The sequence below is a fragment of the Gobio gobio genome (genome assembly GCF_949357685.1).
Source record: "Gobio gobio genome assembly, chromosome: 20".
Taxonomy (NCBI): domain Eukaryota; kingdom Metazoa; phylum Chordata; class Actinopteri; order Cypriniformes; family Gobionidae; genus Gobio; species Gobio gobio.
Genome location: NC_137113.1, coordinates 29,323,216 through 29,349,343, shown reverse-complemented (window position 1 = coordinate 29,349,343; position 26,128 = coordinate 29,323,216). Strand labels below are relative to the sequence as shown.

Sequence of the window (26,128 nt, the reverse complement as noted above, 5' to 3'; positions counted from 1 at the left end):
GAGACTCTTTAACTACATTTGGGATTCTGGGTGCATTCCATCATCTTAGAAACAATCAGTTATAGTGCCAATACTCAAGCCGGGAAAGCCAACTTCAGACCCATCAAGTTATAGGCCTATAGCCTCCCCAGATAGCAAATAGTCATTGAAACTATGTTAAATCAACATTATGTTGTTAACATTAAGTCATTGAATCAACATCGAAATCTGATGTCGATTCAACATTATTTTGCACCCTGTTCTAATATTGAAACAATGTCGAAATCCTGTCCATAGATCAACCGAATATCAATGGTATTTCAATTATCAGGAATATTGAAACAATGTTGAAATTTCAACTGAACTAAGGATCAATGTGATTTCAATGAAATTTCAATCATTATTAAGCCCTAGAAAATGATTGCTAGACATACGAAAATGTAATGCCATAAATTAAATAGCCTATAATGAATATCCTGATTTATCTACAGCCAGGATGTTGAAAAGTGATGGCACATTTGAAAGCTTGTATGCCTATAGCCTAGCCTAAAACACTGACCACACCACACTATTTAAGGTAAAAACAAATTAATTTATTATTTCATTTTTTGTCCTCTTTAGCCTATTTACAGTTCATGGTCCTCTGACGTCTGAATGATTTGTGGTCCAGTCCCTCCTGCCCGGTCTGGTGCATAGCGCAACCACTTTTGCAAAGCCTGGGCAAAAGTAAATTGGGATACGGCAACTGTCCCAATCTGCTGTGTAAGATCTAAAACCCTTTAGACTTTAAGCTAAACAGAACATATTTGCACACTTGGAAACAAATACAGTAGCCTAGGCCTAGGGTTTTTCAATGATCTGATAAAGCAATTTGTCCAGTGTTGTAGGCTAGCCTATCATGTTCTCCCAACATTCAAAGCACTACATTTCAAATTTCCAAAAATAGGCCACCTTAACTACCTTTTAGAAAGGGAAAATCTGCTTTCCACTCACCAAAGTGGCTTCCGCAAAGGCAGAAACACCATGGACTCAGTGTTATACCTAGAGTCAGAAATCCAAAAAGCTAAAACTAATAAAGAAAAGATTATTGCAGTGTTATTTGATGTGGAAAAGGCTTATGATATGGTATGGAAGGAGGGAGGGACTTCTCATTAAGTTGCTTAAGATTGGTGTAGGAGGGAAGACATTTAATTGGGTAAGAAGCTATTAATTTGGCCTGCAAATTCAAGTAAGGGTAGGTAAAGAATATCCGGATGTATTCAACGTAGAAAATGGAATTCCACAGGGCAGTGTATGCAGTCCTATTTTGTTCAATATTATAAATAATGATACTTTTGAGGAGGTAGATGGCTCAGTTGGAAGGTCACTATATGCAGATGATGTTGTACTGTGAGCTGTGAGTGAGAGGAAGGAATTTGCAGTTTCTTCAGAAGTAGATGCAAGGGGCAGTAAAACAGGTGGAGCAGTGGATCCTAAAATGGGGATTCAAATTGTCTGTGGCAAAACCCCAGACAATTTGCTTCCATAGCCGGCAGAAGGAAATATTGATTAAATTGTATGGATAGGAACTTCACAAAGCAAGTCTTACAATGAACAGCCTACACGAACACCCGTTTGATCGATCAAACGTAAAACAAACAAAATCAAACGAAAATTACAACAGAAATGCAAATTAACACATATTTGCAAAAAGAAAAGTGAAATATGTTCTGCAATAATATTGGCATGTTAAGCAATTCATCCTCATAAATAATATGGTAAACAGAACGAAATAATGTACAAATAAAAACTGATATTCTCGTCAATGTGTCCATCTGGCGGAGCAGATATAGATGCAATTAGATAGACAGATAGATAATTAGGGAGATATATCGATAGATAAATAGATAGATAGATGTATTAATTGTCGACTGGGGAAAGTTGTTTTCATAGTAATTTCTTCATCAGCTACGGAATCATGGTATTTATGCATATGCCTTTAGTTTTATTTTTGATAAAATAACGTATGACGTAGGGGAGCGCGGGGTTAGTTGTGTGCGCATGTTTTAACTCTTTCCACACATGCCAGAATGACGAAACTTAGTGTATTTACTAGTTACCATATCAACATTATTTAGAGAAAAAAATAGCGCCAAAATTAAAAAATCTCTGGAAGATATCACTGAACATGTATTTAACCATAGCAAAAGTAAATTTCTTACTTAAGCTTACATCTGTTTTTTGTGTTTATTTAAAATAAGACAAATCCGATATTATTTTAATCTTATATCTGTTATTTATCACTTGAGATGTTCTTTAATGCTGATCTAACCAGCAGAAGACACGAGCCGCGGGTTAAATCCCAGTTGTGCAGATGGGGTGCGTTGTAACTCTGTGTTACAATGAGCCCTTATTAGAAATATGCCATTATATTCTATACTTTTATGAATTCTTTTGAGAAACCATGGGAAAAGGGTGAATAATGACTGAGAGTTAATGTTCAGAAATTATTCATTATTATTATGTTTTGAACTGTGCTGTATAGCTGTATTTAGCGATGTGTTTGTAGTCAAACTCAAAGATGCTTATATTTGACTTAAATTTAAAATGCCATTATTATATTTAAAAAAGTTAATAATTGTATTTTGTTGACAAAATATTTAAGTTTGTCTTGTATATTTTTTTGATTATATCAGGTCACATTTTAAGCTGTTATTTGGTCATGTTACATTGTGCCCCACCACATGTTACAATGTACCCCACCTATGGGGCATGTTGTCCCATTTCACTTCCATTCTTTCGGGGTAAATCAAGAAAAAAGTATATACTGTATTAATGAAACAAAACCACATAATTGTACTAGACGTGTGCAATTAATGTGGGAAACAATAAATTCTTTGAACCCCAAGTGGATTTACACAAACTGAGAAAGTCAAAAAGCGTTATGTCCCGCTCTCCCCTATGTCTCAACCATTCAGAAAGCTGCAAGACATTATATTTGCACTGAACTATTTCCCATTTCCGCGTAGATTATAACCGACATCTGTAGCTTGTCAGATGCAATTAAATGGATGGAAATAAAATGCCCCATCACAATGTGTAATGACGCACAATGGCTGATCTTGCGCTCTTAGAAGATGTGGCGAATGGAAGGATTCGGAGTGAACGCATCTTCAGACAGCAAGAAGACACACTCTGGCGATGGAGCGCTAGACGCTTTTTTGCCTCGACTTTGATGTCCGACCATTTCTTTTTTATCTCGGCCATGGTCCAAGGTTGTGAGGCTACAGCATTTACGGCGTCTGCAACCTTTTGCCACTCAAGTGCCTTTTTGGCATTAGTAATGCCCACACTGTGCCCTCCAAAACAACATTTTCTCCTCTTTTCCACCTCGCCAACGACAACTTCTACTTCACATTGAGTGAAGTTACGTTTTTTTTTTTTATTTCCTCTGTGTTTGCCATGATTTCGCAATTGATGAATATTAACTTGTGGGTGTTTCACGGACTATATTTATGGGCAACTATGGGCGTGACATGAAGCCGCAAAAGCTGTGCTACATTTAGAAGGGAAAACTGCGTAGGATGTGCGTGCGCACTGTTTTATAAATCCGAATATTTCTGTGGGTAGGCTACGCACGTCTTCTGTTTCATGTACCACTTTTGCGCCACACAAATCCTACGCAAAGTTTTATAAATGAGGCCCCTGTGGCCTCATTTATAAAACTTTGCGTAGGATTTGCGTCAGAAGTGGCGTACGGATGAAACATAGGACTTGCGTACGCACAGAAATATTCGGATTTATAAAACCGTGCGCACGCACATCCTACGCAGTTTTCCCTTAATAAATCACAATCAATTCTAAATGTAGCGCAGCTTTTGCGGCTTCATGTCACGCCCATAGTTGCCCATAAATAGTCCGTGAAACGCCCACAAGTTAATATTCATTGATTGCGAAATCATGGCAAATACAGAGAGGAAATCAAAAAAACGTAACTTCACTCAATGTGAAGTAGAAATTATCGTTGGCGAGGTGGAAAAGAGGAGAAAAATATTTTTTGGAGGGCACAGTGAGGGCATTAGGCCTACTAATGCCAAAAAGGCACTTGAGGTGCAAAAGGTTGCAGACGCCATAAATGCTGTAGCCTCACAACCTCGGACCGTGGCCGAAAAAAAAAAAGAAATGCTCGGACATCAAAGTCGAGGCAAAAAAGCGTCTAGCGCTCCATCGCCACAGTGTGTCTGCCACGGGTGGGGGAAAGGGGACACCGGAGCTGACCCCTCTTGATGAGAGACTGGCGGCAATTATTGGGGAATCCCTATTAATCCCTATCCCCATTATCTACGTGGAAATGGGAAATAGTTCAGTGCAAATGTAATTTCTTGCAGCTTTCTGAATGGTTGAGACATACGTCATATGTTATTTTATCGAAAATAAAACAAACTAAAGGCATTTGCATGAATACCATGATTCCGTAGCTGATGAAGAAATTTTTACTATGAAAACAACTTTCCCCAGAGGACAATTAATACATCTAGCCTATCTATTTATCTATATATCTCCCTGATTATCTATCTATCTATCTGTCTATCTATATCTGCTCCGCCAGACGGACACATTGACGAGAATATCAGTTTTGTAAATTATTTCGTTCTGTTTACCATATTATTTTTGAGGATGAATTGCATAACATACCAATATTTCACTTTTTTTTTCTTTTTTTTTGCATTTCTGTTGTAATTTTCGTTTGATTTAGTTTGTTTTACACTGCAGATCGATCAAACGGGTGTTCGTGTAGGCTGTTAATTGCAATACTTGCTTTGTGAAGTCTTCATGTTATTTGTGAGAGGCAGGGCCGTTTGAAGAAATTTGGGGGCCCCAAGCAAAATGGACATGGAGGCCCCCCAATACCCCCCACCCAACCCGCACGTACGCAAAGCCTTCAGGAACCACAGCATAGCCATACAGTTTAAGTTCACCCACACTTTATATAAATAAAAAGGTTTACAGTGCAAATACTGTTGTTGCATATACTGTGCATACAATTTGAAAACATTTGCAAAAAACACCACTGTATCATTAAAAAATGTTTGTAAACCTTTAAGTAACCATTTTTTATACATCTATAAACATTACATAGATAGACGGACCAGATATTCCTAACACTTTGGAAATACTTAAGGGTTACTAGTTGGTTTGTAAACTGTCTATAAACATTATCTGGATGGTTATTATAAAGTAGCAACAGATGACTATAATACCTTGTTAAATAGTTAATAAACAGTACTAGTAAAACATGTGGGTTGTCCTGATACTGTACTTCAAAATGTAACTGTAAAAATTGCCACAGAATAAAGTAATTGTTCAAGATCCATTGGTAACTTATAAAAATAATGTAATATTTGCAAACTGTCACTACCGTATATCCCGACACTAGCACATAAAGATAAGCTATGAAAAGCTATCTGGTTAAATAATGTTTATAATAATAGTTAATATAGCATGCTATATTAACTATTCCAGGTTATTTATGCATAGCATAAACAATAGTATAGCATGCTATGCCACTTTCATCAAAACCTATTACAAAGCTATAGCAATGTCATGTCATTAAATACGATAAACAGTGATTCTGGAACAGATCTGCTTCTTCCTTATCCTGTTAAAAAACATATTACAGTATGTAACCATATTCCGTCCGTTCGAAAAAAAAGTTGCACTAACTGTTTGTTACAAGCAGCATTTGCCGTCAGGCAGGTAACGATAGCTAACATAAACATATTTTTGCTAGCCTACCTGCTGCACACTTACACCATTTTTGTACAAGACAAGTAGAGCTATTTTATCCAGTGTAATTTATCACTTACCACTGTCTTGTTTTTTCTTATCCTCTTCTTCCTTTCTCTTTTTTCTTTTCTGAGCTTTTCTGAGCTTTTTTCTTTTCTTTTCAGAGCTTGCGTGAAGGACCGCACATTTTCCCGTCAAGTTTGCTTTTTATAAATACCAATTATTGCGTAGAGAGTGGCGTACGCCTTCTTTTGTGCGTACGCAACGTTTATAAATGAGGCCCCAGGTGAGGATCCACCTGCAGTTTAGCGAATATACAATCTAAAGTCATAGTCCAAAACCAGGCAGAGCGTCAGAGCACAAGTTATCAGTCCAAACAAACAAAACTCCACAGGGGCGAGACGGTAACTAGAAATCCAAGACACAGGCAGCGATAAACATCAGGAACAGCGAGACTGCTCAGACATTCTGTCAACAACGCGAAAAGGTGTATAAATAGACATAGGTAATGACATGATTAAACAATATACAGCTGCAACCAGTTAAATTATAATGAGCAGAGAGTTCTGGGAAATGGAGTCTGGGAATAACAGAGTCTATGGTGACATTAAGGGATGAGGCTGCCATCTGCTGGTACATAATGGCATTAGCAGCTGACAGGTGTAACGCCATCATACTTATAACTGCCAAAAATCCCATTGACATTTTTGTACCGTACTATGTGCTCTATAAGTTACGTTGAATAAGAAACCATCTGCTAAACTGCTACCAACCAGCTGCATTGAACTTCTGGGGTCTGTGAAGGACATGTTACAATACAGGCTTCAACAGTTCAACTGACCTTAGACATTTCCTTCTTTTTTCCAGAACGAGGAGAATGGCAATGGCAAAGGTAAGTGAATTTGAACCTTAAAATATTGCTCTGCTCTTCATTAATACTATTTAGTGTTGTGATCCTGAAGGATTAAAGTTAGGAAGCGGATCACTCCACACCACTTCATATAATTGTCACTCAAAGTTTTCACCGTACTTTCTTTCATAAGGTGCTGTTGCTGATGGTCTAATTTTATTTTTTCTAAACCTTGTTGCACAAATAAAGTCACTTGTTCTATTTTTTGTTTTTCCATCTCTATCTGGAACTGCATTTTATGGTGTTCCAGCTGGAGAAGGGCTAGTTCTTTTTGTTGCTCAAAAGACAGCATTTCAACAGAAGATAAAATTTATCTTTTATGTTTTGCAGAAATCATTTCTTTAAAGTGAATTTCGTTTTCTATAAATTGTATTTTAATTTTGATCAAGGTTTCATAAACTAATTGCCTGTATATTTAATACATAAGAAGCAAAATAAGAACGCCGGGAATGGATTGACGTGCGTAACGAGCCCACTGGCCTGTTACCGCTGCCTTTGAGTAAGGCTGAAAGCGTCTTTCTCTTTAATACATTTCTAGAATATATGTATTACAGTATAACATACAATATATTACAGTAGGCCTATTATAGACAGTTATGATATTTGTGCACCGGGGTCCGTAATTTCAAGGTTAAAGTTATGCCACTGATGCGAACATGAGCAGTCCATGGCACCTGTTACCCGTGGCTGAACTGCAGGCTCCATCAATAAATTGCAATACTTTCGTGCTATGGACACTGCTGCTGATACAGGCAGCGGAAGAGCCTATTTTACGCTGAGCTTGCTTCTGCTTTTCAGACATGGAAGTGTGACAAAGGCATGGGCTATTTGAATTTTCTAATGTGGATACAGGCATATTTTGTACACACCACTGTACAACACATGTCCTTATTAGGAGAAAATATATTTCGTTTTAACAAGAAAAATGTTTTAACGGCATAAGATCTCGTTATTATGACAAAATTGAGTGGAAAAAATAATATGTATGTGGCAGCAATGCTTCACCATAAATTTAGCCGTTCTGCTGCTTTAGCTAGTTGCGGTTTGCGTTCGTACAGCCAGCAAGCATTGGTGGAGATGATCGTGGAGTAGTTAGTATCTTGTTTAATTATTGTTTGAATCTATTGCTGAATTCTGGAATAGATGTGATGATGATGATGATGATGATGATGATGATGATGATGATGATGATGAGGATTGGATGCTTTCAAGTTTTGGTCAAAATGCCTGATGTAGATTGGATGGATGCATGTTGTTGTGAATTGAGAGCAGTCAGATCATGGTGTGATAGGCTATAGCGTTCATCTGTGCGACACGTATTTTTGCTTTTTCAATCTTGGCAAAATTTGTAGTGCAGAAGTTGTGTTGTGTTGTGTGTAGATATGGTCAATTGTACTGTGAATTAAATCAAATTATTACATGGCTTGGTTGAATTCCTCTGTAACACACTGCGGTGTGTTTTATTTCTTGATATCAGACCGCTGCTAAGTATAGACGGTTTCAACGGCAACAACATAAACAAACGTTATTGCGCATGCACGCTTTTGTGGCCCAAACTTAACTTCCGGTAGACTTCCGCAAAGAATCAACAACAACAGAGGCTGCGTTATCTTTCTTATGCGCTATCATCTTTCATTTTAATTGGGCAGCATTATCTTAATTTACATGTTTTTATTGTTTCAGCATGTTTATTATAAATAATCTCCCGTTTCTGTCTGCAATATAGAGTGGGGGAAACGCCCCCCTTAAAGGGTTAGTTCACCCAAAAATGTAAATTCATACATTAATTACTCACCCTCATGTCGACCCCAAACCGTAAGACCGTAGAGAAGAAGAGAAATATCTTAAGTTGTGTTCCGAAGATGAGCGAAGGTCTTACAGGTTTGGAACGACATGAGGGAGAGTAATAATGACAGAATACATTTTTTTGGGTGAACTAACCCTTATAAGATCGTGTAATGCCGTTTTCTGTACAGTAGGCTATCTATAAATGCTTGCGCGCTCACCTTCAATCATGCAATGCATCGGAATAACATGTTTCTTTGTTTCATAACATAAGATTAATGTTGGGAAAGTTAACATGTAGATAAAGTAACGTTAACCTATTTGAGATTGATTGTATGAATGCATCACAAAAAATCCCGTGCTCTATGGGCACTGCCATTAATAGAGGACGAAGCGAAAGTTGTTTTGCACTCCGTGATAAAGGCACATTTAAATATTTTGCGGGAAACATAAATCCGATCAGTTGTCCAGATGGCGACCACTTGATGTGAACAAATGTAAACTCGCCGTGTCCTGATTGACTGATGATCACGGTGCTCGCATGTTAATGCCAAGTGTAACATTAAACACAGCCAGAATAAGTTACCTCTAGAGTAGATTATTTCTGATAACAAGCAAAATAAATAACAAGTAAATTACATTAGACATACAGTTGTAACAACAATGAGTTTCGGGGAATAATTAATTCAAATGGTATAAATTTTCATGAGTCTATGAATATGATTTGCTTGTTGTACAGACAATATCAACGTATAACGGAACCTTTACTCATTTAAAAGTAACCTTTATCCAAATTGATTTCTTCATCAATTATCAATCTTACCAACCTTAAGAAACATTAATCTGCTTGATCAGGACAAATAATATCTCTTATGTTTGTACAATTTGTATTACTGAAGTAGTAATACAAGAAAATCAAGCTTAAATGGGTAGCTAAAATCTTACGTCTCATTGACTTCGATATTTGTGAGCAAAACAATATGGATTCACTTCAATGCAATCATTGGGTTTTAATAAAACAACTACAGTTTACAAAGCTACGATTCACACGGGGGAAATATGCATATATATGTAGGAGAAAACAAACAATATGGTACAAACAAGGAAAAATGAAACTTAACGAATAAGGGAAAAAGAATGATGAGAGAGAGAGAGAGAGAGAGAGAGAGAGAGAGAGAGAGAGAGAGAGAGAGAGAGAGAGAGAGAGAGAGAGAGAGAGAGAGAGAGGTTTGATTGTGAAATAGAATACTTGCATTACTACGGCTTCTCGTGTAAGTTTCTGAGTTCGAATCGTCGGGGAAGTTCGCTAAGGATTTGCGGGTCCCAGGAGAATTTCTTTGAAGTTTAGGAAAGTCGCTCCAGAAGTTTTCTTCGGTTTCTATCTCCGTGCGGGGAGGCCTTCTCTCAGGGTTGGGAAGACCAGGGTTGGTCTTCCCCTCCATGGCGAAATGCCAAGAGGTCCTTTCCTTGTGGTGGCGAGAATGCAAAGAGTTGATGGTCGCTCCTGTTCTTATAGAGGGGATGGCCGACGCCCAAAGAATTCAACGCTCCAATCTCTTGCGGCTACACGATGACGCCTCGGATCTAATCAGCGTAGATGATTACATCAACACACAGGCCCTTTGTTTAAGTATGATTTGATTAGAAAAGTCACGAAGGCTGTGAGGTGTTCAGACTTTGGCCTTCCTGCCAGATGACTGATTGAATCATTACTGTTACAGTACCCCTTTTTGTCGGATGATGTCCTATGGTCATTATCGGACAACCCCCATCACAATGGTCGGATGGCGGGTGAATCGGGACGGTTGGATAGCAGGTGTTCGTTATGGCTGAGGAGCCAGCTCGATGGCGTGGTACCCTCCCTCCAGGGTTTCCATCGGAGACCTCCAGACACAGCTGTCGTGAGTTTGGCTGTAGAGGTTCTCATCTCGTTGAACTTTCTGTACAGGAGAAAGGCTATGCCCAGGGTTAGGGTATTGCCGATGATCATGGAGATACATAGCGCTGTGTCAGCTGCGGTCCAGGTTTGGACAACAGGCGAGGTATTCAGGATAGGCAATCGGGACAATGCTTGGAGGGCTGTGTCGAGGGGAGCAATGTCAATGAGCTGAGGCCCCCCTTTTTCAATCCACCGTTCTAGTTCTGGATCTAGGGTGACATTGTGGTCCTTGAAAAAGGCTGGGATTTCTAGCTCTGACTGATACTCTTCACTCGGAAGATGGTACAAAGCCAAATCGTCCAGGTAGAGGATGGCCCCTCGCGGTACTTGGATCCACATGCTCTGGTCAAGCAAGTTGATACGGGTGGCGGTGTCATGCTGGTCGTAGATCAGCGTAGCGGTACGCACCGGAGTGTTGACAAGCCACCTGTCACCTACGATCTCTGCCTGCGTCTCGGTGACTTGGGTACGAGGCGTGGCGTCGGTAGGGCAGCGGGTGTCGCTGATCATCAGTTGCAGTCCGCAGATTCCTTCGGTGTTGTCTCTGAGGAAGGGCTTGCTAGGGCAGAGGTAGTGAATGTCTTTAGTCAGGGTACACATGTGCAGGTTCGGGGCTAAGTACAGCTGTGTATCGCTGTCGTGGTAGGCGACCACCTCGGAAGTGCGCACCTTAAGGTGTGTGTTACCCTTCCAAAAGCCCACATTGATAATGTCTTTGAGTCGGTAGATTCGGCTCGACTCGATGATGGGTAAGTTAAGAAGGAAGCCCATCTCCTTCTGCTCGGGGTCCACATAAAGGTGAATGGCGCTACACAGAGAGTAGGCAAGGTGTACTTGCAGAGGGTCGGTGGTTGTGTTGATAGCGGACGCCAGCACACTTTGCACCAGGCTTAAGGGTATAAGGTATGGTGGGATTCTACCCATGGCTAAGCTGTCGATGGAGGAGCTTACTTCCCGTAGCATGTCAGTCATTAAGGCTGTGACCAGCTGCGTTTGAGCATAGTCATTCTGGAAGACTGTAAACAGCTGTTTCATGGAGTTCACGGTCTGGTTCAACAGGACACTGTGGATGTTTAGAATTACCACCGTTCCTCTCAATGTTTTACCGACAGTTTGTAAAGCTGCACTCTGTGTGATGAGTTGCTGTTTTAGCTGTGGAAGTTCAGTCTGAATTTCAGCCACATACCGTCTTATCGTGGCTATGTTTACGGCGTTGACACTGGACATGCCAATGTTAAATAGAGTTCCAACGGCGGCGACGGCTCCGAGCAACGCTCCCAGGAACCTTTTGGAGCGGCGGTTGTGTCCGCCTAACTCCACTTGGGTGACTGTCATCTTCTCCAGTTGGTTGAGCATGTGCTTGACATCGGCCTCTGCATGGAGGAGAGAGTCCTCTGTCCACCGGGCACCAGCCCAGCTGTACTGGGCTACTGCGTGGGGGTAGTGTGCTCTGTAGACGTTGCGAGGGTCGAGTCGAACGTACACTTTCTGGGTGTGCGTCCGGCAATTGGTGATCAGGAGGTATGCTGTGGTTTGGGTGGTGTCGTTGGGTGCTGGCAGGCACTCTACCCATTTGGTAAACTGGCACACCACCTTGAGGAAGTACTTGTTGCCTCTTGCGGACATGGGCAGTGGTCCCACCCAGTCGATTTGTAGGTCTGACCACGGGAACGTGATCCCTCTGCGTTCCAGTGGGGCTCTGTGGTTCGGGTTTGCTGGTTGGAACTGGCAGCAAACCATTCACTCTCTGACATATTCTGCCACATCTTGTTGCATCCCGGGCCAATATGCCACATGTTTCAGTGTGTCATTCGTGGCCATGGTGTCGTGGTGTCCAGCACATGGTGTGTTGTTGGACATCTGCGGAGTTAGCGATAGGGGCTGCGAGGCGGGCATTGTAGCCGGGGCAGGTCGCTTGCTGCGGGTTAGCACTGCAACGTTGGGGCTGGATGTGGGGTTTGGGGGTACCCACATGTCGCCGTGTAGTGCGCCCGTCTTGGCGAGGGCGTCGGTTTGGTCATTTAAGTCTTTGTCGAGACCTGGTAGCTTCAAGTGTGCTTTTACCTTCTTCCAGTACACTGTCAGGTCATGTGTTCTTGTGATGTTGTCACATTCCTGGAACAGGTGTTGGTGTTTGACTGGCTTGTTGTTAGCGGTATTGAAACCATTCTGTTTCCAGCTTGGAAGGTGGCACACGAAACTGAGTCTGGCATAGTTAGAGTCTGAGCAGATGAGCAGTTCTCTGATGTCATGTGCTGATGCGATCTGTAGGGCTATGAGAATAGCTGCTATCTCTGCATATTGCGATGACTGAGGACCCAACTTGAAGTGTTGTGGTGGGCACGGCTGATCGTTCACCCACAGCACTCCTGCACCTGCCATGAGGATGCCGTCGTGGTTGTAGGAGCACCCATCGACCTAGGCCGTGGGCATGCCCTGGCACGCATTCGGTTCAAAGTGTCTGTGACAGGTCAGTTGTTGTTGTTGGGGTTCTTGTGCATCCGCTGCAGCAGCAGGCGTGTTATCAGAGCAGTTTTGGCATGCAGCCAGGCCATTGCCCAGTGCAGACTTGTGATTCTGTGCGTACCGTGCCTCAACATTGCGTCCCTGGAGGGCCATTAACCATGTGGCTATACGTGAATTAGTGACAACGCCATCTCGGATGCGTTGGCTGTTGAGGAACATTACGGGCTGGTGGCAAGTCTCAATGATAACTTTCTCTTCCCCAATGTAGTTGGAGAATCGCTGAATGGCCCACACCGTGCAGAACAGAGCTTTTTCACAGTCTGAGAACTTGCACTCTGGTGGGAGAAGCGTCTTGCTGGCATATGCGACCACCTTTTTGTCTTGGTCATGTCGTTGATATAGGCCAGCACTGAGACATTGGTCGGAAAACACGGCTTCCAGGTAGAATTCCTTCTGTGGATCGGGGTAAGCAAGGCATGGAGCTGTGCATAAATGTCTTTTTAGTGCCGTCATGGCGTGTTCTTGAGCGTCTGACCAGACGAAAGGGCAGTCTTTCTTCAGCAGGGCTGTTAGAGGTCTGGCAATGTCTGAGTAGCTTTCGATGATCTGTCAGGAGTAATTGCATACCCCTAGAAAACTGCGCAGCTCAGAGACGTTAGTAGGAGGCTTGATGTTTTGAATGGCATGAATACGGTTTGACTGAGGTTCAATGCCTTGGGATCCGATTAGCAGGCCCACGTAGTTGACCTTGGTCCGGCACCACTGTCCTTTGTGGAGGGCGATCTTGGCACCGGCTGCGGATAGTTGGTTCAAAACATAGTCTCTTTCTTTCAGGTGGTCGGCCACCATTGTGCTCTTCATGAGAACGTTGTCTACATAGATCAGGTTGGTCTTGAGAGGTGTAGCAGGTTCATCAGTCTCACCGACAGGCTGGTGGGAGACTGTGTATACTGCGAGGTGACTGTCCTCAGTCAGCTCCGTTCGGCACACCTGGTCTTTGGTCATCGGCATGACAGACGTGATGGCAATGAATTTGAAGGGTGCAGTGAACAGTGTTATCTGTACTCCCTTCGGGTATCAGTGCAGGTGGAATGGGCCCAATGATGGGTAGTACAAGTTCAAAGTCATGAAAGTCATGGCTCACTAGCCATCCCTGCTGGTAGGCCTTGGGAATGTTGATGTCAGTTGCTGTGCAGTTGTTGAAGAGGATGTAGACTACACGAGATGACACTTCAGTGAGGGGTGTGGCTTCAAGTGTGAGTCCACACATTCAGGTGAGGGTTGGAAGAAACCCAGCGTGTGGTTTAAGGTTTGGCCACATCGCATGTTGAGCCGAACAGCGACCCCTTTGGTGTATGCTGGTATCACCGTTCCCTGTTCGTTGACTAGGGTGAAGACCTCCGGGATAGTCTGTCCTGACATGAGGTTGTCATGACTGATGGAAACGTGTGGCTGTAAAGTCAGTGGGGTTTCAAGTCGACCTTGCCTGAGGTCCACAGCAGCGATTAGCCCCTGGTCTGATTCTGGATCAGAGTGTTCACAAATTAAAGCTCGTCATAGCTGCCAGTAGTCTGCTTTGACAGTCTCTGGTTGACGGTCTAGAAAGCTGCGTACGTCCCGGTTAGACGTAATTCTGAGTAGGTACAATCTGTCCCAAGTGTTCGCGTTAGCGACAGTCTGCAGGTGAAATTCTATGTCTTGCAAGTAGGCATCAACGTCGTCTCCTCCTGCAGGGTCTGGGCTGAACGTAGGGATATTTCTGGCCAGCTTGTCAAGGTCTTTATGAGCTACGTGGCTGCTGACCCTGACTTCCTGGAAGGGCTTCCCTTCCTCCGCCGCTGGCGGGGATTCGTGGAGGGTAGCGGGTGACAGTCTGAGCAGTGGGCTCACCCCCCTTTCTAGCTCTTGGTTCTTGGCTAAAAGGTGCGGACCAGCTGTTTTGGGGAAACTCTGTGTGGTGCGTTTCCCCTTCCCGGTCACTTTGCAGTTTATAGGAATGTTTCAGTTCTCTGTGAACAAGGTCAAGTTAATCTTTGAGCTCATGTCTTTGCTGGACAAGCTCATTGATCTCGGCTCGGCCAGCCTGCAAGTGTTTTTCGTAGGCTTTGGCTTTAGCATCTTTGTCTTTAAGTGCAGTGTTGGCTCTCTCTAGGAGAGCTTCGCCTTGCCGGAGCTGTTCGTTAAGTTCTTCCCTGGTGTCTTTCTCCGACTGCTCTCTGCGGTCTGTGTCCAGACGCAGATTTTCCAGGGTCTTTCGAAGTCTTTCTACTTCTTTCGTTCGTTCTTTGTCCGTTTCATCCTCTTTCTCGGTCTCTAGAAGTAGCTGATCTAGATCATGCTGGGTGAGGGCCTGGTTTCTCTGGGCCTCCTCGGCCTGGAGCTTTAGCGCTGCCGCTTCCTGTTCCAGGTCGGTGTGGCTCTTTTCTCTTAGCCGTGCCTGGGCGACAAGGTTGTGGGTGAGGCTCCCGAGGATCTTGGCCAGTTCTTTGTGAGAGTAACTCTGCGTCGGGTCATGTGCCGTCAGCTTGTCTAGCACTGTGTCCAGTTCCTCCTGGCTCAGCTGTTGCAGATCCCTGGTGTCCTCAGACAGAACAGTGCTCGTCATTGCTTCCAGCCATACCGCTAGGCGATCCCAAGGGACAGCGGGACTGGGTGAACGGGGCATACTGGTTCACTGTGGGCGAGAGAAACACAGCACACACACACAAAGAGGCCAATGCAAGTTTGTTCTAAGGTTAACGAGCTCTTGTACGGACCATGCCGTCAACAAGAATTTTGGCTAACTGATGTAAACAGTTAGACAGTTAGGCAATTAGGCGGGCCACTTTTTGGGTCGGCCTGAAATAGAGACTTTGACAGACGGTAGCCCTCTGGGTCACCTGGTGACGCCGGCTGCTCGGTTGTCACTATTACTTAGCTTTCCTTGGGGTCTCTTGTTGAACTGAGAGAAACAAGATTACGACAGTCCGGACAGTGAAGGTAGGAAAGAGCACAGTGAAAACAAACACAAAAATGAATTGGTCTGCAATAAAAAGGAAAATAAGCGTGAACGCTGGGAGTGTTAGAGAAACACTAAAGGGGCTAAGCCTGCTACCTTTCGTAAGAGTTTCTGATAGGGCCTACAGCATGTGTGGCTATCGGGGTAGGAAACCTAGGAAGAGGGTGCGGCTTAGAGAGAAAAGGTGGGCCAAACGCTTAGGCTATACTCGGGGGAGTATCTAATATTCGGCTTATAATGTGGGTTTTATCACATGTAGTTTATCCGGGGCGAATTGAGGTCGCTCAGGTGGAAAACCAGCGGCACAGTCGGCCTTCCGGGCGTTCCCAAACACCCAACTGCCGTGTCCTCGGTCCTTCGTTACTCTGTATCGCGTTACGCCCATTCAAACAGCTTATGACTTTAAACACAACCTGACAACACCAACCCGTCAACCGCCAGCCAGCACAGCAAAATTGGCACGTTCCCTAGAACCCTCTTTTTCAAGAGTGGCCCCCTATTAAGCCATGGTTTAGGTACTGGTCCCAGAAATTGCCTTGTGTGTGTCAGCTGGACTGGTTGACTGGTTTTGGAGTGTCAAATTGCTGATGTCGCCACTGCGGGCCGCAACGGCGGACAGAGGTAAAAGAAACCGAGATTCACATGCAGCCGGTGCTGGTCACGTCGGTTGGACAACCTTGCTCGTGGAGACCAGTTTGAGAAGACTCTCAATTCACCACAGATGCTTGTGAGCCCTACAATAAATACACAAAGAGGGTAAGCAGGTTAAATCAAAATGAATTAAGACTCTATTGTTTACCGGATCGAGTGATTTATGGTTGCAGGCGAAAAGAAAATGGAAAATCCTATATCGAGAGTGATTTTAGGAAAAGGCAAAGGTTTCTATCAAATAATGATAAAACAAAAGGCAATTTTGATACTGTTGGTAACTATCAAAATGAACCCAAATGAGAGGAAGAAAGAGACAACCAAAAAAAATTAAAATTAAAATTAATTAAACTAAAAATTAAAAAGACCAACTTAATTCAAATTAAATTCAAAACAATTTCAAATTTAAATAAGCCTGTAAGGAGAATGTAAATAAAAGAAAGCAAGTCCAAATAATATCCTATAACAATTTAATGCTAACATTGGAGTATCATCATTAACCAAAAAAAAAATTAATAATCAGAAAGGAAAACAGGAATAAGCACTTCACACAGAATTGGAAGAAAGTGGAAAAGAGAGAGAGCTGTAAGCTGACTTAGCAGGGTACGGCCGCACGGTGGCGTCCTTCCTTCCAAGCGGACAGTCAGTAACTTTAAGAACCTAATGCTGCCTAACCTTTGCTGCCTAATGCTTAGTAAAATTGCATAAATGAAAACGTTTCTAACAGTAATCAATAAACAATTCACATGCTCTACTTAGGAAGGAAATTAAGTTTGTTAAAACAAAATTAATAGCGGAGAGTAGAACTATCCGAAAATGCCCACGAGATGGCGCAGTCGAGTCCACCCAGACTAGAGTTAGTTAGGAGGAACGCTCACCAGATGGCGCTGTTGCGCCCGCTCGGGATAAAGTTTTGGTGAAGTGTAATTCGAGAGCTGTGAGGTCGCGCCCTCTGGTGTCTTGCGCCTGCTCATATGACTCAGACCAAAAATCAAATGATGGTCGCACACAGAATTAACACAAATCACAATGACTTTTTAGACCACGGCGGATCTTTTCATTCTATATTGGCACAAACAACTTGGCAGGATTCATTCGCTGCACAAGAAAAATGTGGATACAGGAATTACCATCTGTTTACGTCACATTTACAAGAACTCCAATAGACATTTATCAAACTGGCTGTCGGTCAGTCAGCATTTATGAGTCAAATGTTTTAGGTCTCCGATTTGGGCAGCTAAGCCAATGTTAAACCAGGAGTTTTATCGTTTATCTTAACGATTTAATATTATATTAGGCCTATTATTGAATAGAGGAAACTCGCTCAACTTCAATCTTCCGCTTGACAGAAGATTTCTTCGTTCAAATCAAGCGGGATTAAACAATATTACGCATGTACGGACTGTACAGAGATTTCGTTATCTCTGCAGGACATCTAATATTGCCAATTTAGCATCTGTTATTATGGTTAAGCTGAGCTCGGCGTTGTGCCTTGCCAGTGAGTGAGTTCGTTTTGCGCGATTTGTCTCACAGTTCAAACAAACGAACGAAAACGCGCGTGCATAATATTAATACCCAAAAATACACATGAATATGAATATTATTACAATTATATACAATTTGTATTACTGAAGTAGTAATACAAGAAAATCAAGCTTAAATGGGTAGCTAAAATCTTACGTCTCATTGACTTCGATATTTGTGAACAAAACAATACGGATTTACTTCAATGCAATCATTGGGTTTTAATAAAACAACTACAGTTTACAAAGCTATGATTCACACGGGGGAAATATGCATATATATGTAGGAGAAAACAAACAATATGGTACAAACAAGGAAAAATGAAACTTAATGAATAAGGGAAAAAGAATGATGGAAAGAGAGAATTAACAAGGGAGAGAGAGAGAGAGAGAGAAAGACAGAGAGAGAGAGAGAGAGAGAGAGAGAGAGAGAGAGAGAGAGAGAGAGAGAGCGATAGACAGCTTCACAGCAATTTCACAAGAGCCCTCAAGAAATTCATAGTCCCGTGAACGGTAATAATTCAGACAACCTTTTCCAAGCAGTTTGATTGTGAAATAGAATACTTGCATTACTACCACTGCATGAAAAGTGGGATTTTCGTCAGTATGTGACACTGTAGATTGCCGTGAAACTTCAGGTTTACGACTGTGCACGGCAATTTGCAGGCAACACCGAAAACTGCCGTAAATTGTGGTAAATTGACGTGGGCCTTGCTTGGCAGTTGTCCCCCCATGACCCCCCCTCCCCTTAATTCTAGGGGAGGCTTTATCATGTAAATGAAGATGCTGTGAGCTACACAAATGCAAATCAGAGTAGCAGCAGGGGGAGTTTTATCTAGGTTCTGAATTTTTTTGACTAAAACAAGTTTAAAGTTTAAGTTAAAATGTTATCTTAAATTTAAGTAAAATGTACTCGTTTTAGTACACATTACTAAATTTTTAGGGCAACCAGTTTGCTCCAATTTTTTAAGTAGATTCAACTTGTCCGGGCTCACAGTGTAGATTAATTACTCTGTATGTCATTAGCGATAACCAATGTTATGTAAAAAAAAATAAAAAAATACAGGACAGCAGTTCATGTCTTTAACCTTTAGAGAGGTTATGTGATGCAACAAGACAATGAACCAAAGCACACAAATAAATCAAGTAAAGCAGTTTACATACCAACATTAATTTTTCCACCCTGCACTGTGAATGATTTTTTAAATGGCTATTAATCATAAATGTGAAAAGTACAAGTTTGTGTGTTTATAGTTAAGTCAGATTGTGTTTTTCTGTAATTGTCATTTAAATTGAGCTCACACCACATTTTATGAATTATCAATGCAGATTTTCAATAGGTGGTTTCCTGGTTTAAATTATGCCAAGAGTAGGCCTTAATCTAGTTAATCGTGAGTTAAAAAATTGTTGCCTGGAACAAAGATTAAGCACAGATTACTAACACCTGGACTATGAGTCCTGAACTAAAATAAACTGGATTCATTTACAGTTTTATCTAATTGCTTACACACAATTTCTGAAAATATGGCTCCATTTCTTGTAACTCTACACACAAAACATCAGACATCTCTTGCAAAAGCAACACTTTGTGCAAAACTATTTTAACTATTTCCAAAAATGTTGTTTTTGCATATATCTAACTACACAATGCACAACTGGGTGGCATTTATAGTGAATCGAAAGTTATCCAGGGATAATGTCATGATGTAGTGTGTGTGTGTGTGTGTGTGTGTGTGTGTGTCCGTGACTCTTTAGCTCTGCACGCCTGCATGAGCTCGGGTGTTTTCGAAAAGAATCGGTACAGCGTTATAAATATGATCAAACTAAAGACTCTACAGAGATATGACGGATGCAACACTACTCTATAGGTACTCAAGATTAACATGGAATTTAGTTGAACTGAAATCAACTGAACTGAATCAACACTGAAGTCACTTGAGCTGAATATTGACACTATATTGGCTTGTTAGAGCCGGTTTACAGCAGAATTTGTTTTGAACTTGTTACTGAAGCTGCTATGAAACAATATATTTTGTTGTATGCATATTCTTTCTTTCTCAAACCTTAGTTTTGATTTCTAAGTGATCAATTTATGTATAAGTGTTTTCACACATGATCATTGGCTGTATGGGTCCTCAGTAAATGAATGTGGCATTTAAATGGCAAAAGTTATTCTTGTCTCTATAACTTATGGCTTCCTAAAGACACGTTTATGGGTAAATAAAATATTAATAATATAAATAAAATGAATATCAAAACATATTTTAAATATAATGAAGTCATTTTATTATAGCACTCATCAGATGTTCCTGGAAACAAAACAGAGACAGAACAGTATAAACAAACTATACAACAAACTAAACACCAAATTACAAAAACATTATTATGTGAAAGTGAATAAAGTTGTGTGTGTTTTCAGTTATAAATATGTGCTGTGTAAATTAGCCTATACTTTTAGAAATTATATATAGCCTAACTTTAAAAAACAAACAATAACCCATATAGATAAATTATAATAATTGTATAATATTAAGCATTTACTTAATATACATTGTAACATTAGGCTACTTTACTCTAGCACAGTAGTCAGTTAAGCAATTAATTAATATCTTATATTAATATGTATGTAGCCTAGGCTACATCTAAAGGTAAGTCTGCTTTAAAAAAAAAAATATTACGCTTCGACATGTACAGAATGTGCGCGTTAAGAAACACGTTCAAATGTGTCTTCTTAACATGTTAAAACTGTGCGTGAAGCGGAAAACAGGGCGTGTTGAAGGTTGAAACGATCATAAGTCACGCGTTTCGTATAAAGAGATTTGGCCCCGGGCGCGTTCCATATCAGAGCCCTAGTCCAATGAGGTGCGAGGTCGAGGTCATGGCCATGACGCGTAGAAGACGAGCTTTAAACTTTTTTTAATGTTTTTTGCTGCTTTCCTTTTTCGTGATCAACAATGACAGGACACCGTCTTCAACTCAATCTCTGCATGGACGCGACGAACTTTTTGGACTCATTTTCAGGAGGCTGTCTTCGTCTTCATAACTCTGAGGCAAACTGCAGCCGCTATGAACCACAGCATGGGTATGTAACGTTACGATTTAAAGAATATGCTTTTATTCAGCTGTATAAGGAAATGGATGCGTTAATAGATCCGAGCTTAAAACTGCACATTTTGTTTTCACAGACTATCCTCGCCTCATAACGAAGCCGTGAGCTCTTATCTGCTTGGAGAGATTTCCGCGAGTCCAGATTTAACCGCTGATCATGACGAAATTGTGTGTAAGTAACTTCTAATGTGTTTCTCATTCCTTGTTTAATTTTACCGTGACTGTTTTTATTAATACCAGTCTCATGTAATTGTTTTCCAGCTGCCTGTAAGACGTATTATGAATCGACACGCCGGAGCTTCAGATACAAACAACCTGAAACTGCGAAGTTTAGCTCGGAGTCGATCAAGAAGAAAAAGGGTAAGATTTATTATATTAGATCCGTTTTTTGTCAATGTGAGTATTTTTCAGGTTGCTTATTGTCTTTATGGATTGTATTACAGTTGCTGGAAGCAAGAGTGTGCTGGATGAGGTGGACGTTTGGAAGTGCGCGACCATTGAACTCATGTTTGACGAGGAAGACGGCTTTGTTGACGGGGTGTCTGGATGGATTGTGCGGCCACCGCGCTCTCGCAGCCTGGAGCACGCCGAACTTTACATTACGAGACATTACTGCTGCACTGTACATAGTTGTGTGTTTAACAATAAAGCTCTTTCTTTGAGTAAACCGCTGTGTTTTATAAATGAAGCCCTTTCTTTGAATGAACAGCTGTATGCTTATAAATGAAGCCCCTTGTTTGAATAAACGGCACGGTCCGTATAATTTTCCCATATATTCCTTGATGGTATGAATACTTCATAGCACAATAACATTAATATGAAACAAATTATTACAACATAAGTTATATATTTATTATTATTATTATTGGGGTTTACATTTATAATGAGCCAGGGGGACCAATAATGATTGGTTTGCAGTGATCTGCCAACCAATCACGAGGGATTTTTCTTTTTTAAATGTAGTGGCTTCAGCCAATAGTGAGTGAGTAAATTCAAGTCTGGCCGTTTACTCTCTGGTTTCGCTGCTATTCATATGCAAATTAGAGGCGTCGCACCTCCGCGCGGTCTCTCAGCGGGGGGGGGGGGGGCTCTCCACCTACGTCATGGTTCGTTTACGACAATTTGTGGCACAGACGAACGCGACGTTCGCTGCCTCTAAATTGTCGAAAACTGCCGAAAATTAGGGAGATTTCCAGGAGTATACAGGCGTTTATGGGGTCGAAAATCCCACTTTTCATGCAGTGTACGGCTTCTCGTGTAAGTGTCTTGAGTTCGAATCGTCGGGGAAGTTCGCTAAGGATTTGCGGGTCCCAGGAGAACTTCTTTGAAGTTTAGGAAAGTCGCTCCAGAAGTCTGCCGGTTTCTCTCTCCGTGCGGGGAGGCCTTCTCTCAGGGTTGGGAAGACCAGGGTTGGTCTTCCCCTCCATGGCGAAATGCCAAGAGGTCCTTTCCTTGTGGTGGCGAGAATGCAAAGAGTTCTTCTTCTTCTTCTTTAAAGTTATTGGCGGTTGGCATACCAATTTGGTGCATTACCGCCACCAACTGCTTGGGGTGTGGAGCTTCAATGCGGATTTATATGCTAATAAAAAAAAAAAAAAATAAATAAAAAAAAAAAATTGTAGTGTTGTTTTTAAATTCTATCAAATAAACCTGTTTCTTTTAAGTACCTAATGAGAACTGGCCATACTGATGGTTTTGATGTAGAAAAAGAAAGTAAACCCTCTACTGATAATTGTGTATAACCTAATTCTTTGACTTGTTCTAATGCAAAGAGTTGATGGTCGCTCCTGTTCTTATAGAGGGGATGGCCGACGCCCAAAGAGTTCAACGCTCCAATCTCTTGCGGCTACACGATGACGCCTCGGATCTAATCAGCGTAGATGATTACATCAACACACAGGCCCTTTGTTTAAGTATGATTTGATTAGAAAAGTCACGAAGGCTGTGAGGTGTTCAGACTTTGGCCTTCCTGCCAGATGACTGATTGAATCATTACTGTTACACACATGGGCGTCGGAAGCAAAATAAATGTGGGTGGGTCCACCCCCAGAATTTTTTTTACTTGAGTCCCTGTATTTTGGTGCCTTTAATTAGGCTAAACAATTGCTTTTATAACCAAAACGGTTACCACATAGCCTACTAAGCAATGATTATCAAAACAGTTTGACTTGGAAACACAAAAACTTTGTTTACAAAATAAATAAATAATATGCGATCAATAACGATATTATTATTCTCTCTCTCTCTCTCTCTCTCTCTCTCTCTCTCTCTCTCTCTCTTATTCACATATATATATATATATATATATATATATATATATATATATATATATATATATATATATATATATATATATATATATATATATATATATATATAATATATATATATATATATATTATATATATATATATATCTCCCAGCTAGGGAAACATTTGGATTCATGCCGAATCCAAACACCTCATACACCTCTATAAACTTGGTAGGCAAGTCAAGTTTATTTGAATAGCGCATTTCACACACGCGGGTGATTTTAGTTTCACTTTCTCTGGCATCGCAAAATTAAAAAGTAGCCTAAATATCTTGACCTTGTGGCAGATAAAATTCGGTCGTCAGACCTTTTACAACAAGTGTCATTTGCTTTGCAACATCTGGAGAAAGCATGAAGATATTAGAAAAGAAATGGTCTCTTTCCTGCTTGTGTCCCCATCTCTCTCAAAGCGGTAGCTACGTATACGCATCTTATTGGGAAAATATAAAACAAATGTTTGTTTTTTTTAAATAATATTTAAAACTTCTGAAAGTGACTAGCAGTGTTTTAGAAAAAATTAAATGTCACAAATCTAATTTTAACATCAATGTAAACAAACAAAAACTGTAATGGCAACATTTTAAATACCAAAAACTCTTTGACTTGGTAATGTATAGTTATATCAACCTAACACTTAACATCAAGAACATCAAGGTAAACAAAGACAGCTGAACTAGGGGTGGATGATTATTTTTGTTATTTTAATTTGTCTTTATTAAAAATTAACTAAAAACAGTAGTCTTCTCATGAATTAAATATACACTGATACATAATAAAGCTAGGTTATTCAGCCAAGAGCACTAAGGGATGTTCTTTTTTTCTTTTGTTGTTTGACAGACAGCGGTAGGTTTACTGTGTTAGCAGGTTTACTGTATTAGCAGGTTTACTGTATTAGCAGGTTTGCTGTATTAGCAGGTTTACTGTATTAGCAGGCTGTCACTTTAAGACCTAATGCACGGATCCTTATTGACACGCATTCGGTTTCTTTGCCCAATTGATATCGTTCACTTAAAGCATAATCGACTGTGTTTACATGAATACTCATCAAGACAGCCATGTTGACATAACTGTGTGTGTATTTGACAGTTCGAGTGTGGAGCAAGACACGAAACAGAACTGAAGGGATCACACGCTTTCAGAGAGGCGGCTTGTGCGCATGTTTCGGTGTATGTGTCAGACAGCACACGTCAAGAAAGTCACATAAGTAACAGTCGTGTGCTCTGTCTATTCTCTGCTATATGCGTCAACCTAACACTTACACTTTTCACAATGTTGAAGTAGCCATTGCGATATGTATATCACGATATGTAAATTTGCGATATTTTGATAATTTCAATATATTGTGCAGCCCTAGTCTTAATCAGGGTGGGAAATTAACTTTTTGGCCACGCCATTATGTTTAATGGAAGGAGATATAGGCGGGTCATTCTTCAATTGAGGTGGCAAATGAGAGGCAGAAATTGTAAAAATGCTTGTTTTATTTTCTTTTAATAAAATGTATTGTTATGCATTTAAAATTAGTTTAATATGCTATATCCATTAAAATTTAAGCTTAATAACATTTAGATTTTTAAATAAATTTTGATTAAAATATGTAAAATCTGCAAGTTATACACATAACACCAGACACTAATAAAGTGCAACACATGAAGTATTGTCAGAAATTTAGCCAATTTTATGAAAATGAATAAGAAAGAATGTCCTCAGCATGCACCCCTCAGATCAACCAGAACCTGCAATGACCTTTACACACAGGAAGTAGTCAAAATAGATTCCCCCTTTTCTTAAAGGGGTGACATCCATTGCTGTAACACCACAGACATGAATTTGGGGGACACACATTTTTTTTTTTTTATATCTAAGAAAAAAGTAAATACAATTTTACATGTTAAATAAAATCTATATTCACAATATAACCACTTTATTTGTGTTAAAAATGTTATATTGTTACAATTACATTCCATGATACCTCTCTGAGGTATGGCGGGAACATGCATATTTTGTTACAAATGCATTCTCTCAAATATGTATTTTAAAACAAAAATGTATCTATTAATAGTGCACAAATAGTGTTTATCCTACAGAATACAACCATGAAAATGTTTTACAATTTATTGGTATTTAAAGTTTATTTCAACTGCTTTAAAGTAGAGGGACACCACTTGTCACCACAAATAAAGAATGACCCTGGCGTGTTACTCAAGCATTAATTAAAATTAAAAGAGCGAAAGGTTTAAATTCGCATGGTGGTAACTCAAAGTTGTTGTTTTTTTACCATTTCGTTATTTTGGCTTGGAATTTCGTTTGTTGGAAATATGAACTGAATTTAGAAATGCTTTTAAAATTAAAAACTTTGCTGAGTCCACAGCCTTTGTTGGTATTGTGTACACAAATAAAAGTAGACAGTGTATAGTTTATAATTATGTCTTGTACTTATCTGTATGACTAAAAATGACAGAGTAGCTATTGTGAGTTGTTTCCGCTGTGACTGTCATGAGGAAAAAAACTTGAGAATGCACGGTACCTGCTTTGTCAGACAGAGGGTTAAAGAAACCATAGCCTATTTGTTTCATAGCTAGGCTATGTTTAAATATTAGCCTATAACAGTGATTCCCAACATTTTTTACTCGAAGGCCCCCCTCCTCTCCGAATCAATACTCCAAGACCCACCAACCCCCCTGTACTAAAAACAGCA

The 26,128-nt window shown here is 40.7% G+C and overlaps 2 protein-coding genes across 3 annotated transcripts in view; both read left to right on the top strand.

Moving 5' to 3' along the window:
• arhgap23b (Rho GTPase activating protein 23b) overlaps positions 1-26,128 on the top strand; it is a 331,034-nt gene that overhangs the window by 129,582 nt on the left and 175,324 nt on the right. For both annotated transcript variants that reach the window (XM_079846080.1, XM_079846081.1), the window contains one exon: positions 6,613-6,637. In XM_079846080.1, coding sequence (XP_079702206.1) covers positions 6,613-6,637 — 25 coding nt within the window. The remainder of the gene's footprint in view (positions 1-6,612; positions 6,638-26,128) is intronic.
• LOC307144099 (uncharacterized protein) lies at positions 20,857-22,703 on the top strand. Its single transcript, XM_079846102.1, has 4 exons — positions 20,857-21,096; positions 21,200-21,294; positions 21,384-21,482; positions 21,566-22,703. Exons 1-4 carry the CDS (start codon positions 20,969-20,971, stop codon positions 21,847-21,849), a joined length of 606 nt encoding a protein of 201 aa, XP_079702228.1. The 5' UTR covers positions 20,857-20,968; the 3' UTR covers positions 21,850-22,703.